The 18,593-nt window shown below is 37.8% G+C and overlaps 1 protein-coding gene across 1 annotated transcript; it reads left to right on the forward strand.

Moving 5' to 3' along the window:
- The first annotated feature begins 585 nt into the window (after positions 1 to 585).
- Positions 586 to 18,541, forward strand: LOC116778178 (protein patched). The gene is given in 17 exon segments (XM_061529742.1): positions 586 to 1,015; positions 5,459 to 5,651; positions 11,054 to 11,199; positions 11,284 to 11,498; positions 11,614 to 11,821; positions 12,747 to 13,016; positions 13,094 to 13,234; positions 13,313 to 13,442; positions 13,531 to 13,778; positions 13,861 to 14,046; positions 14,139 to 14,279; positions 14,383 to 15,091; positions 15,094 to 15,251; positions 15,479 to 15,661; positions 15,778 to 16,020; positions 16,205 to 16,519; positions 16,922 to 18,541. Coding segments are annotated over 17 exon segments (3,900 nt in total). The 5' UTR covers positions 586 to 865; the 3' UTR covers positions 17,186 to 18,541.
- The last annotated feature ends 52 nt before the right edge of the window (positions 18,542 to 18,593 follow it).

The raw sequence follows: 18,593 nt of genomic DNA on the forward strand, positions 1-18,593 counted from the left end.
TTGACTGCAGTCTCCCGGCATGGACGCTAAATAAATTCATTAGTTAAATCACCGCCGGCGGCGTTTTATGTCGGTAACTTCAAAGGGCCGGTCCGCCGCCCTGCCGGGGGCGCATTCGCTCGACTTTTTACTAAGAAAACTCTGTAAACAAAATGATATGGTACGTCCGAATGTTTGATCCGCCTTTATTATCTGTATACAGAAAGAATGTTTGACTAGCAAACGCTCTCTCTTTGTAGTAATTGTGATCCGTGTAATAACTGAATACATTGACAACAACTTTACTTTGAAGTGACATCTTAACACAAAAATAGTACTGGTTATGCAACGTCGTTAATAAAAATGAGCCAGTAATTTGATTTGATTCAACGTTACTGATAAGTTGCATTCAATTCGTAACTCTTCGTATTCTTTCTTGTAAGCAGTTTCATTCAAAGCTTTTTATTTTACTGCCCCACATCACATCCTCTCAAAATTAAAGGGAGACAGATGCATAACGTGTGTGGTCCTCAGGTCGGAGCTTCGGGTGCTCTCGGCTAGGTTCGGGCGTCGTCGTCTCGCAGAGCGGCAACGTAATCGGTCGAATCATGATGGCGGCTCAACAAACATTCAGTACATGTATTCAGCTAGTTCACGATTCAGTACTGCTCGGATCGTGCCAGTGTCGAGACGCTGTCGCGGTGCTACCAATAGTTGAAATTCGGCATCGTTCCGTGTTTCGTTTCGGCCAGTGATAAACAGAAGTGTTGAATTAGAGTGTAAAGTTGTGTGGTTATGTGGCGGCGAGTGATATGACATCGTGCGCCGCCAGACGGACACCGGCCGTCTTCATGAGGATACTGGTGACAGAGCTGGCCCCGAGATCATGGTGGCTCCCGATTCCGAGGCTCCTTCGAATCCTCGGATAGCGGCAACGAACGAGACTCCCTCAACAGCCGAGGCGCGACATAGCGCTGATCTTTACATACGAACCAGTTGGGTTGACGCTGCATTAGCTCTCTCGGAACTTGAAAAGGTGCAGTTATCATTATTTGTATTAATTTAACGGTGTCAAATTTACATTGTCATATTGCACGTGTGATTGTTTTTCTGCGACTGTCAATAGAGGAACACGGCAGCGCATATAGCCATGGCGCCAACTAGTGGCAGTAGTGAGTACTATCAAGGCCGCGATTACTTCAAGCCGTTCATACGAGTAAAACTTATTGATAACGTTGCCATACGATCAAGAGCAGCGAGACCTATCAAATGTCCTATTATGCCAGGAGACCGATACAAAAATATTTTTTTTCAAATGAATTCGCATATTACAATAACAAAATTTATTGAAGTTAAAAACCACGGAAATGATTTAAGCTTTTAGTTTAAAAAAAAATACATATATTAACATAAAATCCATTGAAGGGTAAACTCTAACAAATTACAATGCGTTACGGACTTTTGAAAGCCATCTACAGCTGAATGTCGTTTTCGATAAAGGTAGCGTTTTCCTAGAAGGCCTTATGAATACGGGTGGCCTTCCCGTTTCAACGTCCACCCCCCCGTGGCACAATACAAAACATTTCTTACCAAAGCTGTGTAGAGTCGACTAACGTTAGCAAAATTGTCTTGTTTAAAGTGTTTTATAGTTATATTTGATCGACGATTTAGTTCTTTAAACTCATTCTTAAACAACTGAGGTAACAGCTGTATAATAATACCCACCACCTACCCGTGGTATGAGTATTCGAAATGAAGCAATTAAGACTCAGCGGGTAAGGCGCGGGCCGCACGCGCATCGCCGGCGCCGATAGAGACATCAACGAGCGCTGAGAAATAATAGCGGGTTAATGTTTTGTGAAATAGCGTATTTTCTTAACGATTTTTTGGAATTAAATATCGATTTCTTTTTGTGTGTTCGTGTGAATGTTATTTAGGACTTGTATTATTTTATTATGAGAATCATCGAGAAACCTTTAAATAATTCGTTTTATTTATGCATTAGTGTCTGATTGAAACGTGTTGTCAATTTATATTATTTTTCATAAATAAATATGTAATTTTTGTAACAAAAAATCTCGATAACTTCTTAAAAATAAAGAAACAACATCTAAAAATGTATACCCGTGAAGGACCGCACAGCGTTCAGCTCGGGGAATTGAGACATCTTGTGGTTTCCGATCACGCGTCCCTTTCTTACTTATTTAAAAAGCTGCTGCCTCCTTTTCTTGCAGCTTGTCTTCCGTCCCATTCCCCCACGTGTTCATCCGAATAGTGTATCTTCTTCCAAACATTGCGTGCGCCACGGTCGGCAGCTGCACTGGAAACCTATAAACGATTGTTTCTACACCCACGATTTTCAAATGTGCATCGGACTTCTGGGTATTATTATAAGAATAGGACTTGCCGACGATTCATCACCAAAATGTCAAGAAATTCAATCGATCGCTATATAATTATCGCTCGAATAAACTAGAACCCGAACCGGCGTAGATACAAAAAAAATACACAATAACTTCATCGAGAGAACATCTTAATGGCGCTGACGGCTGATTTAATAATATCCTTAATTAAAAAATCAGAGCAAACCGCAAGGTATTCGAGCTATTCGCACTGGTTGACCACAGGCGTCGAATTACAATTTGAATCATTTATAATATAACAGGCTCACTGAGCACAACACGTGGCTTTGTACACTTAATTAAACATTGTCATTTTTCCCCATCAGTACACCTCGCTTCCGATCCACTAAATCACCATATGTCTTTATCGACTAGGATGCCTCTAGTAGAAAAAATTAAAATATACATATCAAATAACAAATATAATACCTCACTTGTTACGAGTTCTACGTGAAAGATGTATATGAACTTTCTTATAAATTAATTTGTGTAAGTCTTTATTTTGCTGGGAATTTCCTTAGCGTGTTAAGATGACCTAATTGTAGCGGTGCGGTTTTGGGTTACGTTATTGTGATCTTTTACAAATAAGTAACGTATAAATTTTCATTTCAGATTCGTTCTATACGGCCTGTTTCTAACGATTTCCTTTTTCATCAATAAAATTTTTATACTGACATAGGATTTTATTTTATATCGAACATGATTGTATCTGTTACATTTCTTTATCATTTTCCATGTTTAAGTGTTGGTGTTACAACAAATTACGTAAAGTTTCAATGGTCATTGACTTCCAAAAACGCCCGGTGGCCGACTGGCCAATTGATTACGATCGTGTCCTTGTACAGGATCATACAGACATACCAACTCATACTTGTTTAAAGCTATTGAATAATATAAATAAAATATTATGTAATATTTAACTAAACTCTGAATGAAAAAATATAAAAAAATATAGATATAAAAAATACAATTACATAAAAAATACCTATTTATTAATTATAATGAAAACAGTAAAAGCTCTCGTAAGTGGATAGTCGTTTTTTATTTCCATAGAGACATGTCGCATTCGGTCGGTCAGTTATTACAGTGAGAATGAATATTAAATATATTGTGTTTCATACGGACAGATAAATCTTAAAATAAAACGCTCCCGGTCTCACCAATGGAAGATAATTGCGGCGACCGCGACCCCCGATAACATACAAAGTGCCGCAAACCGAACAACCTATGATGTCTAAAATTATATCCACAGCGTTTCCTGTCAGATAAAAACTAATGTTTACGTTCGACGTATAAATAGCAACGAAATGTGCGGACACAAGTGAATCTGATCGAATCAATATAGAGACTCGTGCAGACAGGAAACACGTCGTTAGCTGCTATCTCATTATTATTCTCTGTAGAGATTTGTATGAAAACTGTTTATCTGGAGTGGCTGCGAGCTCGTGATGCGATTGTTATCTGCAGGAAACGTCTCGGCAGATCACAGACTAATATAGCTTGCGTCATCACGAACACTTTAAGGTGTCGACACACACGGATATGTAGTCTTTAGGCGCACAGCGGTAATCTTGTGTGTTTCGAGCTTAAGAGTACAGCATTAAGTAATATTAGTTACACGATTTTCACAGTACAGTTGTTTTTAAATAAATTGTACTAAAATCCATGTGAATCAAAAGTGCTGTATTCGAAACAAAATATGAATGGGGTTATATTAAATCTAGAAGAGCGTGTATAGCGCACTCCACGTGATAGGAGCCTGCTGCGCGGACGCATTCCGGCTGTGACGTCACGGCCACCCAGAGTGACTCCACTGATATGTTCTTCATTCATCCACCCGAGTACATCCTAATACGATTGTATACAAAACTTGTCATGTGAAATCAAACACAAAATTTAATATATATAATCCCATATACCATAGAAATCACCTATATATAATAATTTATAACTTCGTTTTAAGTAATTTACATGTGCAGTGTAGGTCCGGGTGTAAAGTGGAACGCACCGTCGATGTTGTTTCTCGGCTGTATGTATCGGAATCGCTTCACTCTTAGGTTTATCGTATCTATGCTTTCCTCCGGCTGCGCTGCCGCAGACGATGGCTAATGACAGTCATTGCTATTTAAACTGACGCCATACATGATCATGCAGCATGTTTTTAAATATCACCTACTTTCGACTTTAAAATTAATAAAATGTCTATATATGTAAATTCACATACAATAATAATTTAGAATATATTCATATATAAACATAATTAATTATAGCCTTATCTTTCGGTAATGAAGGCGAACTATAAATACGACAAATAAAAAAATATATTTATAATTACATATTTTATATATTTTTTTTCTGTTATCAAGTTTAACAATTCACGCATTTTACTACGACTCGTCGGACTGGCTTTATCTTATTAATCGCTTTGTTGGAAAACAACATGCCTACATAAATTTACACTAACCTACTTAATTAAATCTACGGTTACAATACATACGGAACGGCCGGTTTAAGCAAGTGTTTTAATTTTATACCATTCATTATGGATATGGAGCAGAAATCAGTATTATATGAATGGTTAATGTAACAAAATCATAGCATATTTAATGATACCACCATAAGTTGTGTAAATGTACATTTTTTATTTATTGCGAAATAAAATTAGGAAACCAGAATATAACGAACATAACAGCTAGAGCTGAATCATGATAATGCATTTTAAAATTAATTCGTTTGCATTCATCCGTTTCCTTTCTTTAATTAATTTATCTTTATTCAGTTGCTATAAATGTAGAGTTACTTAGGATGCTAGAGTAGCGTCTTTATCGTATATTCCGTATAATGTTTTAGTCATCGTGTATACTTGCGTGCGGTACACCTTAGTGCGGCCGTCGCCTGATCGGCGCCACGCAGATGCCGCCGGGGCCCGCCCGCATCTCTCATTAATCACAATCAACTGAGAAATTATTTCGATGTTTTAAATCTTTGCTGCTATATCTTCCGCCAATGTTATGTAATATTAAATGTAAGCGAATGTTCGTGTTATCATGTGAGATAATGAATATATTTCTCTGCAGGGTAACATTGAAGGAGGTCGGACTTCACTGTGGATCAGGGCCTGGCTTCAGGAGCAGCTGTTTATTTTGGGCTGTTTCCTACAAGGCGACGCTGGGAAAGTTCTGTTCGTGGCTGTCCTAGTTCTATCTACTTTCTGCGTCGGCCTCAAATCAGCCCAGATTCACACGAGGGTCGACCAGCTGTGGGTTCAAGGTACGTTAAACGTTCCCCCTTCATTCAGCCTGGACGCCATTATCGTCAGTCAATCTTGAAACCTGTAAAAGTACATCAGATATAAATTGTACGGCGGCGCGCATCTCATTGAATACCAATCCGGGGTCTGTGTGAGTCGAGCCGCTTCCGCTGGTCGTACGTGCTCAGAATCAGTCTTAGAGTACAAGGGGGCCGCGTCACATTACACTGTTGACGGACATGGCGAATTTATATTCTCGGAACATATTTTAATGTACATCTGTCCGGTTCATTGTTATACAAATTAAATGCTTACTGCACCGACTGCAGCCGTTCAAAGGGATAATTGTAGCTGCTTCCAGTTTATGGCCGTTACGTGCGAGTCGTCCATATGGGGCCATTGATACGGAACGCAGGATGTTCACTCCTTTATTTACAATCATGTATTATAAAACGATTAAGTAATGACATACGAAATTATTGTTCTCTAAATGGTTGTGTATACGCCTTTATTAATGTTTAATATAAACCCAGTTTTTGCGGTTTTGTTGCAGCTAAATAACTCTATTTCGCTTTTCTAGCGTTTTACTGTCAATTTATAGCCGGTCTCGCGTTGTTTATTGAATGTATTGGGTGGTCAGCTGTCAACTTGTAAAATTGTATCTCGTAAATAGTTTTAGACAGGTATTCGGACCTTTATATTGCTGTTATCTAACGTGTATTCGAGTTTAAATATTAATCGTACGCATAACAGGCTCTGTATATCATGTGGAATTTAAATTTAATTAGTTATCCAGTTGGGATATAAACCAAAAATTTACTTTGTTTAATAATACTAATAAACCATCGTGTTTAAACTTTAACTATATATTTTATGTTTGTAAGTCTTATGAAATCTTTAATGCGTGATTTAAATCATAAATGGGAAATATTAAAATCGCTTTGATTTTTTTTTAAAGCTGGAGAATGTTGATTGTAACGCATTTCAATATATGCTCTTACAACTCGCTGCTCAGTGTCTCGTCGTTTATTTGACATTTTGAGTTCTTCCTCGTTAAATTCTCTTTGTATGGAAAACGTTTCTCTAACTCCGTCTATTCGAAGCGTGAGTCAACTTTAGCATTTACACTAGGAGTGTGAACCAATTGTCATAGAAACTGCAGTTAATTCTCAGCGGAAGTCCCCGGGAACAGTTTAGTTGGACGCTAAGTAAATCCGGAACTCAGCTCTCAAGGGAACCATGGACATCCTATGCGGGTACAAACGTCACTAACACCCCATGTTTTTCTCGTCAAGTATTTAAACGACAAACTATCGTTTTCACAGCCAGCCTGTGTGGAAGCCGTTCGTGGAATTTGATTAAGCAACAACACGAGCAAGTTTAACCTCGGATATCTCGTGTGAAGATATCTATAGATATACATAGTTTAAAGGAATTTCGTACACAAATTGAGTAATATTAATGTTCAGAATTCAATGCAGTTATATATCAAAGAATGTAGTGTCTACTATTAAGTAGGTAAATGAATAACAAGGTTTTCAAGTCTATTGTTTGGTAACTGGCACGTTCTTGTTAATGTTGTTCTAAGGAAATATTAGATATATAAGTGTTGTTACCTAATTTTGAATAAAAATGTGACTGTCTGAATGAAGTGTTCTGAACTTCAATTAAAATGTTGATGACCAAAAAAAAAAAAAAACTACAGAGTGACATTAAGGATAACGACATCCATTTGAAAAAAAATAAATAAATGTGCTACAGTCAATATTGAATTGTATTTTCCAAACAAAAATGTGTAATTTAATTTAATTAAACCAATTAGACTGACAGCAGCTTGATATATACTTAATAAATATATTTGCGAATGATGAACGATCAAAAAACGTAGCGGTTCAACGTTGAGTCTTAAATTTATGGAAGCACCTGTCTCAAAGTGGATTCACGTTTTTCGAAAGTAAAACAGAACCTGGTCGAGCATCGATGGCTATAAACCTTGAAATGATAGCTTCATTACGTGACTCCTCAACACTTTAGTCCCAACGTTTCACATCTCGTTATAATGACATTTATTCAGTTATTGTGTTATTTACACATTATAAGTCACTATCATTCAAACAAGGGCTTTATAGAGATTACAACACTATAGAAGTTTGTATCATTTCAAGAGAATAACCTCATTATGTCAACATAATATTATCTTTAACAAATACATCTTCAGCAAATAATTACTCTGAGTCTTGTGATCTACCCTCATTTTAAAGTTATGATAGGTTCACTTTAAGTTTGGTTGTTATCAAGTATATTGTTTTTTAAACATCAAATAAAATGCTGTAGAATTATCTACGCTCTATAGTGCTACTGTCTATATAATAAAAACATTCATCGCGAGGGCTTTATCGCGCTACAAAAGCCGCCTCTGTCAAACAATACGAAACGTCGTGCAGTCACCTAACAACTTAATTAGCTGCCCCGCGGCCGATCATAAATATCCCTACGTGAAATTACGACCCATAAAACAAAAAAAAAATGTATAACACATCTATGGACACACAAAAAACGGAGATTTGATTGTCCGGCCGCTTTTGTGTGGAGACGTCGTGCTGAGCGTTCAACGTCGACTCTATCAAATATAAATTGAGCTCTCGACGCGGTTCTGTTACCAACGACGTCCACTACGACAGAGGTCTCGTTGAAATGGTGGAATTTTTAAGGCATGAACCGAGTTCGAAAAACACTACTACATTATTTTTATCAATCGTTTAGTTAAACTTAAATATATTCGAATTCAACTTAAAATTTTTAAATTGAATCTTCTAAAACTTCCTGTGTTTGCTGCAAACGATATAAAAACATGGTTTAAGTTTGTTGAAAATAATATTAATGTAACAATCTAAAATAAGACATCGTCTGTTACATAATTAGTATACGTGCAGTGACCGCCGTGGTCTGCAAAGGACGGCGTTTGTTTATTCCGCCATCCATCTGTTGTCTACGCGAGCTAATTTGCATAGAGGGCCCGGCGGGGCCGCGGGCCGGGGGAGAGGACCACACGGACTACACGCGGGTGGCCACAACCACATGCGCGAGCGCACGTCCCCTCCCCCTCCTCACCCCTCCCTCGCTCCCCCCACGAGGACGTCATTCATTGCGATCGAGCGCCCTGATCGCCCGCTACTGCATCGGGTAGAAATGTTGTCATTACCGAGCACGCACCGTAAATGTAATGAAAGACCTATGTCACATTAACTTTTGCCGGAATACATTGATTTCATTATAATTCCGAGAATCCCTATCGATGTCTGTTGTCAGTTTTTTAGTTGCTGTATACCAGGAATTCGTCTGGCACCGTTCATTATTGTGTGGCTGCACAAATATGAATCTTTTTAATATTGTATAATGATAATGACACTGAACATAAAATGCTATTAAGCCTTTTATATATGTATATCAAGCCTTAACGCTAACTTTCATTTTTAAACGAACTTCGATAGCTAATTAAAGTTTTGTTTCTCACAAAATTAAATATAAATCAATTATTTATATTTGTGTATCATTACAAAGAATTTGTTGCACGATAGTGACGATAATATCCCAAAGACTGTACAGAATTTTGGTCGTAAATCGCGCCCACGTCTTAGGAGGTGTTAAAATAGAGGCGCCCTGTGCGGTCACACTGCGACCGATGCCATTCCACTTGCTTTATGATAATCCCTAATATCCGGAACCAATGAGGCCAGCTATCTTTAGGTTTGATGCTTTAGAAGGGCCCTGATCTTTGTATGAATGGTCTTAGAGTATTTCGGTACAATGAGATTGAATATATAATTATAAAATATATAGCATGAATAACGGATGTTGAATGTTTAAAATAGTTGAAGTTCCATTTGGCATGTGGTTTGCAAAAAATATATATGTATATTGAAACGTCAATCATGTTTTTGTACAGTTTCAACTTTTAGTTCATTTACATATAGAGTGTTCCGCGAACTGTCGACGCTCTTATTTAGAATAGATACAAGTTAATTAATAATTTAAGGCACTTATTGTTTATGATTACGATATACAATAAGCGGGTAAAGAATATGATATAACACGCAACTTGAACTGAAGAGGCTTCAAAATGTAAATAATTTTCGTTACTTAATAAAAAATTCATTGTAAACGTAATATTTCAGTATCATAATACCTTCCAAAGAAAACCACATAGATACGTATAAAGAACATTTTTAAAACTATTATAATCTATAATAAATATGTATAACATTGTTTTAATTTATTTACAATGATATAAAATTCTAAAGGTTCGATAAAAAAAGAACTCATAGCTTCTTACACTTTGCGCAACCAATTTAGTGTAAAAAATACAGCCGGCACATAAATCAGGACGAGTGTTAATTGGAACGAATTCCTGACATCTTTAGATAAAGGACGAACATCTCGTTGAAACGGTCTCACGTCAGGGATCACTTAAAATAAACACGCTATTATCAACTTCTCTTTTAGGTATTTACTTATTGTTTTAATATAGAACAGAAAAGTTTATTTATGATCAATATAAATTGAATATGCCAGCGGAGTATGTTTAGTCTTACGTGGTTAATACGTGACAGGGAATATAGCTACGTATGGCAGGCTTTCATCTACAGGAATTTCGTCCTACGTTTATTTATTTTAATTAGTATAGAAGTTTTTATGTGGTCTAAATATAAAGCAAAGCATTAAGTTGTCTATAAATTACGTTCACTGTGAAGTGTTAACTGTCGACTCAACTCCGCCCCTGTAACAAATGTGTTGACACTCCAATAACATATAAGCTGTAATAGGATATGCTAAAATTAGAAGCATTTTTTGTTACCAGGAAAATGTGACAGTTTACCATTATCGAAGGATTTATTATATATGTAAGGTATATATAATAAGTAAATAAACAGCTTCACCCATGATAAAAATACTTTTTTTTATACAATGCTGATGGAATTTATGCTACTCTTATTTTATCTACGAAAATGTTTGTATGTCAGAAATTACCTCTGAATATATTGCTTGGAATTATAATAAAAAATAATACTCGTTTGAGACATATGACGTACTTTTTATTTATAACAAGTGTATGTCTAGTGGCGTCTAAGGTTATTTTTCCTTTATAACATTGTGACCCACATGTACATTGATTGAAGTAAATTTCTTGTAAACATCAACATTGTACACTGCCTTTGTAAAATTTAGTGTAGTATACTTTAGTAGACAAGGGTCGAAAACATAATGAGTACTATAACAGCATACTTTTCTATTTTACGCGGAAGTTATGGCCCATAAAAGTCTTTTGTTTTTTCGGCTATATAAAGGCAAACTACACAAAAAGGATAACTATTATGGAGGCTCCGATGATGAAGATATTTTTAAAGTTGCAAATTTTTTGCAGAGGGTGGTAGGCTGGAAGCTGAATTGAAGTACACGGCTCAGGCCCTGGGTGAGGCGGACTCCTCCACCCACCAGCTAATAATACAGACCGCCAAAGATCCAGACGTTTCGTTACTACACGCTGGAGCTCTGCTTGAACACCTAAAGGTAAATCAACGGTTCTATCACAACGAAATTCTTTGACATCGAAATCTAATACTCATACTAATGAATGCTCCATTCTCTGTTCAGGTGGTACACGCAGCGACCCGTGTTACGGTTCACATGTACGATATTGAGTGGCGTCTGAAAGACCTCTGTTACAGTCCAAGTATACCAGACTTTGAAGGTTATCATCATATCGAGTCCATTATTGACAACGTAATCCCTTGTGCTATAATAACACCATTGGACTGCTTCTGGGAGGGATCAAAGTTACTCGGTCCGGATTATCCTATTTTTGTACCGTGAGTGTTTGAAATATTTTCTTCTATAGTTGGACCAAAGACATATAACCAGAAGGGTATATTGGAATTTTTTGGAATAATAAATGCTAATATTTTTTTGGTAATTATTTTTCAGTCAGTTGAAGCACAAGTTTCTATGGACTCATTTAAATCCGCTAGAAGTATTAGAGGAGGTGAAGAAGTTGAAGTTTCAATTCCCTTTGAGTACGATGGAAGCGTACATGAAGCGGGCTGGCATCACGACCGCCTACATGAAAAAGCCATGCTTGGATCCCACCGACCTCCATTGTCCAGACACGGCGCCCAACAAAAAATCCGGCCACGTGAGTATAATCTCAGTAATTATGTATAATGTACATATATATAGGTAACAAATTACGAATTGTTTGAAGCAAAACAGGTGTAGGAATGAGTTATTACAATTAGTAATGCTTTTCGTAGCGCGTAATTTAGTCTTCATTGTCGTTAGGCCATAAATAACAGGTAATTTTTTTTATACCAAAAGCAATGATTGAGACGTACAATTCATTAGTTACGGCCGCCTCAGATCCACATTAGGACGGCATTACGAGTTACAACTCTGTTATTTCATGAATACCACCATTAACATCTGCTTTAGCGTCGCATAAATAAAAGTCGGGATATAATGTAAGTTTATCAACGGACGTAAACAGTGCAACAAAAATTTTGTGATTTTTTTTTATATCGTTAGGATGATAGTGTCCGCCGACCGACAGATGGTAGCTACCTGGATCGGTTTCAAAGACTTGTCGGGAAAGTTTACACCCATACTAAAATTAAAAATTCCTTTTTTTATATATATACGGTGATCGAAAACGTGTTAAAGCCTATCTAAAACTAACGTTTGACTAATAAAGCGTTTTATTGTCTATATATTTTAAACGCTACAGAATGAGTTCGTCATTTTGCTTAGAATAATTGCCGTCTTTGTGTTCAACAAATACTATATTCGGTCAGTAATGTGCAGGGTGAGTCCTTGCCACCCACGTTCGTCGAAGGAGCTTGCCAAGGGACGGGCGCGCATTGTTCTTGCGCCCGCGCGGACCTTACCATTATACGGGCGCATTATGCACGCTTCAATAAGTCTCGTTTGCCACAATGCCACAATGCCACTATTATATCAATAATATAGAACTGAAATTCCGAGTAATCGTAAATTTCGTGTTACCTGCTAGTGTTGCAAAATATTCGGAATTCCCGTCACCTATCTGACGTGTTGGTTCATAGATTCCAGATGTGGCTGCGGAGTTGTCTCACGGTTGTTACGGATTTGCCGCTGCGTACATGCACTGGCCGGAGCAGCTGATAGTGGGGGGTGCGACGAGGAATTCCACGTCAGCCTTACGCAGCGCCCGCGCCCTGCAAACAGTTGTACAATTGATGGGAGAGAGGGAAATGTACGAGTACTGGTCGGATCACTATAAGGTGCATCAGATTGGATGGAATCAAGAGAAGGCAGCCGCTGTTCTGGACGCCTGGCAGCGAAAATTTGCTGCCGTAAGTTTGGCATTTTTTCTACTCCCCAGCTTTCTATCTCGTATTATATTTGTAATAAATATGATTGTATTTTACAGGAAGTTAGAAAAATTACTACCTCAGGCTCAGTTTCTGCAGCATATAGTTTCTACCCATTTTCGACATCGACTCTCGATGATATACTCGGAAAGTTCTCTGAAGTGTCATTGAAGAACATTATTTTAGGATACATGTTTATGGTAACTAGACAAACCTTTATCATGACTTTTTTTTTGTTTAATTTATTTTCATATTTTTATTTTTTATTTAATTTTCAGTTAATTTATGTTGCTGTTACGTTAATACAATGGCGAGACCCCATACGATCGCAGGCCGGCGTCGGTATAGCCGGCGTTATGTTATTGTCTATAACTGTTGCTGCTGGTTTAGGATTTTGTGCTTTGTTAGGTGATTATTTTTTATTTTATTTTTGTTTGTTTTGTTATTAAAACTACTTCATTTGTATCAGTTTTAAATAATTATATATTGTTTCCAGGCATACCATTCAACGCGTCAAGTACACAGATAGTTCCATTCTTAGCTCTCGGACTCGGTGTTCAAGATATGTTCCTTCTGACTCACACTTATGTGGAGCAGGCTGGTGACGTACCGAGAGAAGAAAGGACAGGACTCGTGTTGAAGAAGAGTGGTCTTAGTGTGCTGCTGGCATCATTGTGTAATGTGATGGCATTCCTTGCCGCTGCCCTCCTACCCATACCAGCTTTCAGGGTTTTTTGTTTGCAGGTATAAATTGTTTTCTTGGACAGTAATAAACTTGTTAATAATGTTTTGTGAAATGAAATATAATAGGTAATTTATCTTAAAGGCCGCGATTCTTCTTCTGTTCAACCTTGGCTCAATGTTGCTCGTGTTCCCCGCCATGATCTCCTTGGATCTTCGACGAAGATCCGCGGCGAGGGCGGATCTATTATGTTGTTTACTACCAGAAAGTCCTATGCCGAGAAAGAAAATTCCCGATAGGACCAAATCGAGAAACAGCAAAAACGATAAGGTATGCTAAAATCATGTTTAATGTATGTTCCATTGTATGCGATTATAATGTTTGACTTTTTCTTGAGAGTAATAAAATTATGTATACTTTAGAATAACAGGCTAGACACCTCGAGACAGCCGTTGGATCCAGATGTCACGGAACATGAACAAAAAACGTGCTGTCTCAGTCTTTCGCTTACGAGATGGGCCAAAAACCAATACGCGCCCTTCATTATGCGTCCCGCTATTAAGGTATTAAACGTTGAGATTTTTTTTTGTTATTAGTTATTGACAAGAAATCTAATCTCATCGATTTAAATTTCCAAATTTTACAAAGATCTTTGATGATTTACAGGTCACATCGATGTTGGCTGTGATAGCAGTGATATTAGCGAGCGTCTGGGGAGCCACGAAAGTAAAAGACGGCCTGGACCTTACAGACATAGTACCTGAGAACACGGACGAACACGAGTTCCTGTCGAGACAGGAAAAGTATTTCGGTTTTTACAACATGTACGCCGTGACTCAAGGGGACTTCGAATATCCGACGAACCAAAAACTGCTATACGAATACCACGATCAGTTCGTGCGAATACCAAACATTATAAAAAATGATAATGGCGGCCTCACGAAGTTTTGGTTAAGTTTATTCAGGGATTGGTTGTTGGATTTACAAGCAGCCTTCGACAAGGAAGTTGCAAGCGGTTGTATAACACAGGAATATTGGTGCAAGAATGCCAGCGACGAGGGCATTCTGGCCTACAAACTCATGGTCCAAACTGGCCATGTTGACAATCCGATCGACAAATCCCTTGTAACCGCCGGTCACAGATTGGTCGATAAAGATGGAATTATAAACCCGAAGGCTTTTTACAATTATCTATCGGCATGGGCCACGAACGACGCGCTAGCGTATGGAGCTTCACAAGGAAATTTGAAACCTCAACCCCAAAGATGGATTCACTCTCCCGAAGACGTGCACTTAGAAATTAAGAAATCGTCGCCATTAATATACGCCCAGCTGCCATTTTATTTATCCGGTCTCAGTGATACAGACAGTATTAAAACCTCATAAGATCAGTTCGAGAACTGTGTCTGAAGTATGAAGCTAAGGGTCTCCCTAACTTCCCGTCTGGGATTCCTTTCCTGTTTTGGGAGCAATATTTATATTTGAGGACATCATTGCTGCTGGCTTTGGCATGTGCTCTGGCAGCTGTTTTTATTGTGAGTATTTATCTATTCTTTTATACTATTAAAAAATTTCCCACAGTGAAAAATAGGAATTTGAAAAAAAGTGGTACAAAGGTGATCTTATCACTCATAGACGAACTCTCAAAGACAACTAAGGGTTGATAATATAGAGAATATAAAACAAAAGAATTTAAATATTCCCTTGATCTACTAAAGCATTTCTAAATATAATAGTTAATAATTGGTCATATATATTACAGGCTGTGATGGTATTATTACTGAACGCGTGGGCGGCGGTGTTGGTGACGCTGTCGTTAGCGATGCTGGTGTTACAACTCCTCGGTGTAATGGCTTTATTGGGAGTCAAGTTGTCAGCGGTTCCAGCTGTCCTGCTCGTGCTGGCTGTAGGACGAGGTGTCCACTTCACCGTTCACTTATGTCTGGTAATTAAATATCATATATAAAAAAACTTAAAATTTCTAATAGAATATATCATTGTTCGTATTATCGCCATATGTCGTTCCCTCGTCGGTAGTTAATCATTGTGATGTCCCAACAGGCATTCGTAACATCAATAGGCTGTAAGCGGCGCCGTGCGTCCTTGGCGCTCGAGTCCGTGCTCGCGCCTGTCGTCCACGGAGCCATAGCCGCCGCCCTCGCCGCCTCGATGCTGGCTACCAGCGAGTTTGGTTTTGTCGCGCGACTCTTCCTGAGACTGCTGCTTGCCCTCGTTGTTCTTGGGCTGCTCGATGGATTGCTGTTCTTCCCTATAGTGTTGTCGATTTTGGGTCCAGCTGCTGAGGTACTTTTTAATTTATAATATTTTATCATTTAATGCCTACTATTATAAAAAAACATAATAATTAATTCAATATTTTTTGGTAGCTGATTAGTTAACCTTTTTTTATAAGCATATATACAGACTTATATTTCGTATAATCTATATATCTTTTTAGCGAGTAGTTATAATAAAATTACATTATCAGGTCCGTCCATTGGAACACCCGGAGCGACTATCGACGCCGTCTCCTAAAAGTTCTCCAGTACATCCTCGCAAGTTAATATCCGGGGAGAAGTCGAGTCGCACCAGTAAGTCAGCTCCACGGCCGAGTGCGCCGTCCTTGACCACTATAACCGAGGAACCTTCCAGCTGGCACAGTTCGCATTCAGTACAGTCCTCGATGCAGTCTATCGTGGTTCAACCTGAAGTGGTCGTGGAGACTACTTACAATGGTAGCGACTCCGCCTCAGGAAGATCCACACCAACTAAGACTACGCATTCCGGAGCCATTACTACTAAGGTGAGTCTCATTTCTCTTCTCATAGTCCAGATATCGTAAACTTGTTTGCCAAATATAGATAATAATGTTTTTAGTAAAGTTAACAATAACGCTTATATTATAAATTCAATATTTTGTCAGGATGTATTTATGTCCAGACGTGCTGGTTTTTCATATAAAATATAATAGACAGATTTTGATAAAACTCTCTAATATTGTAGCTCTCTCATAATGTATAGTTATAGTTTTCACTGGAACATATAACAGGTGTATAATGTATGAAGTTAAGTGACAAACGATAGCTTTACTCCTCTGATAGTACAATGTGTGCGAAGTCGCGAACAAAAACTAGTATGATTATTAAAGAAGCATTCATTGAAATTAATATTTTAAATGACAAAACATTAATGTCCTTTGTTTTAGGTGACTGCGACGGCGAACATCAAAGTGGAAGTGGTCACACCCAGCGACAGGAAGTCGAGGCGGTCGTATCACTACTACGATCGTAGGAGAGATCGGGATGACGACAGGGATAGGGACCGGGATAGAGACAGGGACAGAGACCGGGACAGGGACAGGGATAGGGATCGACACCGGGATCGGCACAGGGATGAGAGGGAACACCGAGCCTCCCCCAGAGAAAACGGAAGGGATTCCGGTCATGAGAGCGATTCCTCCCGACATTGACAACATTACACGAGCCATAAAAACAATTAATTTGTCAGCGACATATTTAACACAAAGAAGCTCTAAGTTGGTGCGGAAGAACACACAAGGACGAATACATTATTCAGGGTTGTGCTATAACGAAAATAAAAAACAGAAATAATAATATAAAAATCTATCCAGTGCGGGTATAAGTTGAGATTAAGTACGTTAATATGTTTTAAGGGCTGCGGCGCCGTAACGGACTCCTTAAGGCAGTATTACGCGGATATTCACTAGATGGCGCTGATTGCTATAGTGGAGGCTATATGACTGTGTTACAAGGGCCGGTATCAAATGTATTACTGAGGTACATGATACTGAAATCATTCCATATCATGACTCCAATATGCTTATTCTGAGTTTTCATCTTCACTATACACGAGGAATTTCACGTATCTCATTCAATAGCCTATATTGTGTGAGGATTTCTTAATAAAAAAAACTGGCGACTATCCGTATGTAGTGTGACGGTGGTAACTCAGAGTAAGCATAAAGAACTGTGGAGAAGATGCGAGATTTTTTTTTTATATAATTAATTTTTAATGTATAGACCAAATACCAATTTGAAACCATCGTAAATATATTACGTTTATTTTTTTCGTGTTCCTATTTTAAAGACATCCTCCATTTTTTTTTGTGTCATGTTTTTTTTTTGTTACAATTTCACGTCTAAGACTGTGGTCGAATATTTTTAATAATTTAATATATTATTTATTACGTGTCTATAATTATATTAATCTCACCAGAAGAATCTGCGGAATAACTCAGATTTATTGTACAAATTATTTAAGTAGATTGTATATTAGATAAGGCATTTATTTATGAGATTACTAAGATTTTTTTATATATATATACCTAACTGTATTGTTGTGATCTTGTAAGGTCGCTACGTTTATTAAAAAGACTGCATTACTATCGAAACTCGAACTGTTAGCGTGAGTTATACGGACCGCTGGTCGAGAACATCGTGGGGTCATATCATGAGCATTCAAGCTGCGCCTTGGACAATACGATCAAGGCCGTGATGTGCCCTTTGACCCGAGTTGAAAATCTGACCTCAGTTAATAAATTTAGTGATTAGTGTTGTGACATTTTGTGCAGAGTACTTATTAGTTTATATTAATTTATGCTTTTGTAACTAAATGTTTTGTAAATATAGTTCATAGTTATAAAGCGATGCCAACGCACAAACGACGAAAAATGTTTTTTTTTTTAATTTTTTAATCGGTATATTTTTATACATTTTTTTTTAGCTGACATATTGTCGAAAAACATTAGTTATATCAGAATTATGCGTTTCATTTGCTGTTAATAAAGTAGAAATCAAATATAAAATGTGTCTCATTTCACGAACATCACGCCACACTTGGGACTTCCAGTGGGACGT

Source organism: Danaus plexippus, chromosome 6, assembly GCF_018135715.1.
Source record: "Danaus plexippus chromosome 6, MEX_DaPlex, whole genome shotgun sequence".
Taxonomy (NCBI): domain Eukaryota; kingdom Metazoa; phylum Arthropoda; class Insecta; order Lepidoptera; family Nymphalidae; genus Danaus; species Danaus plexippus.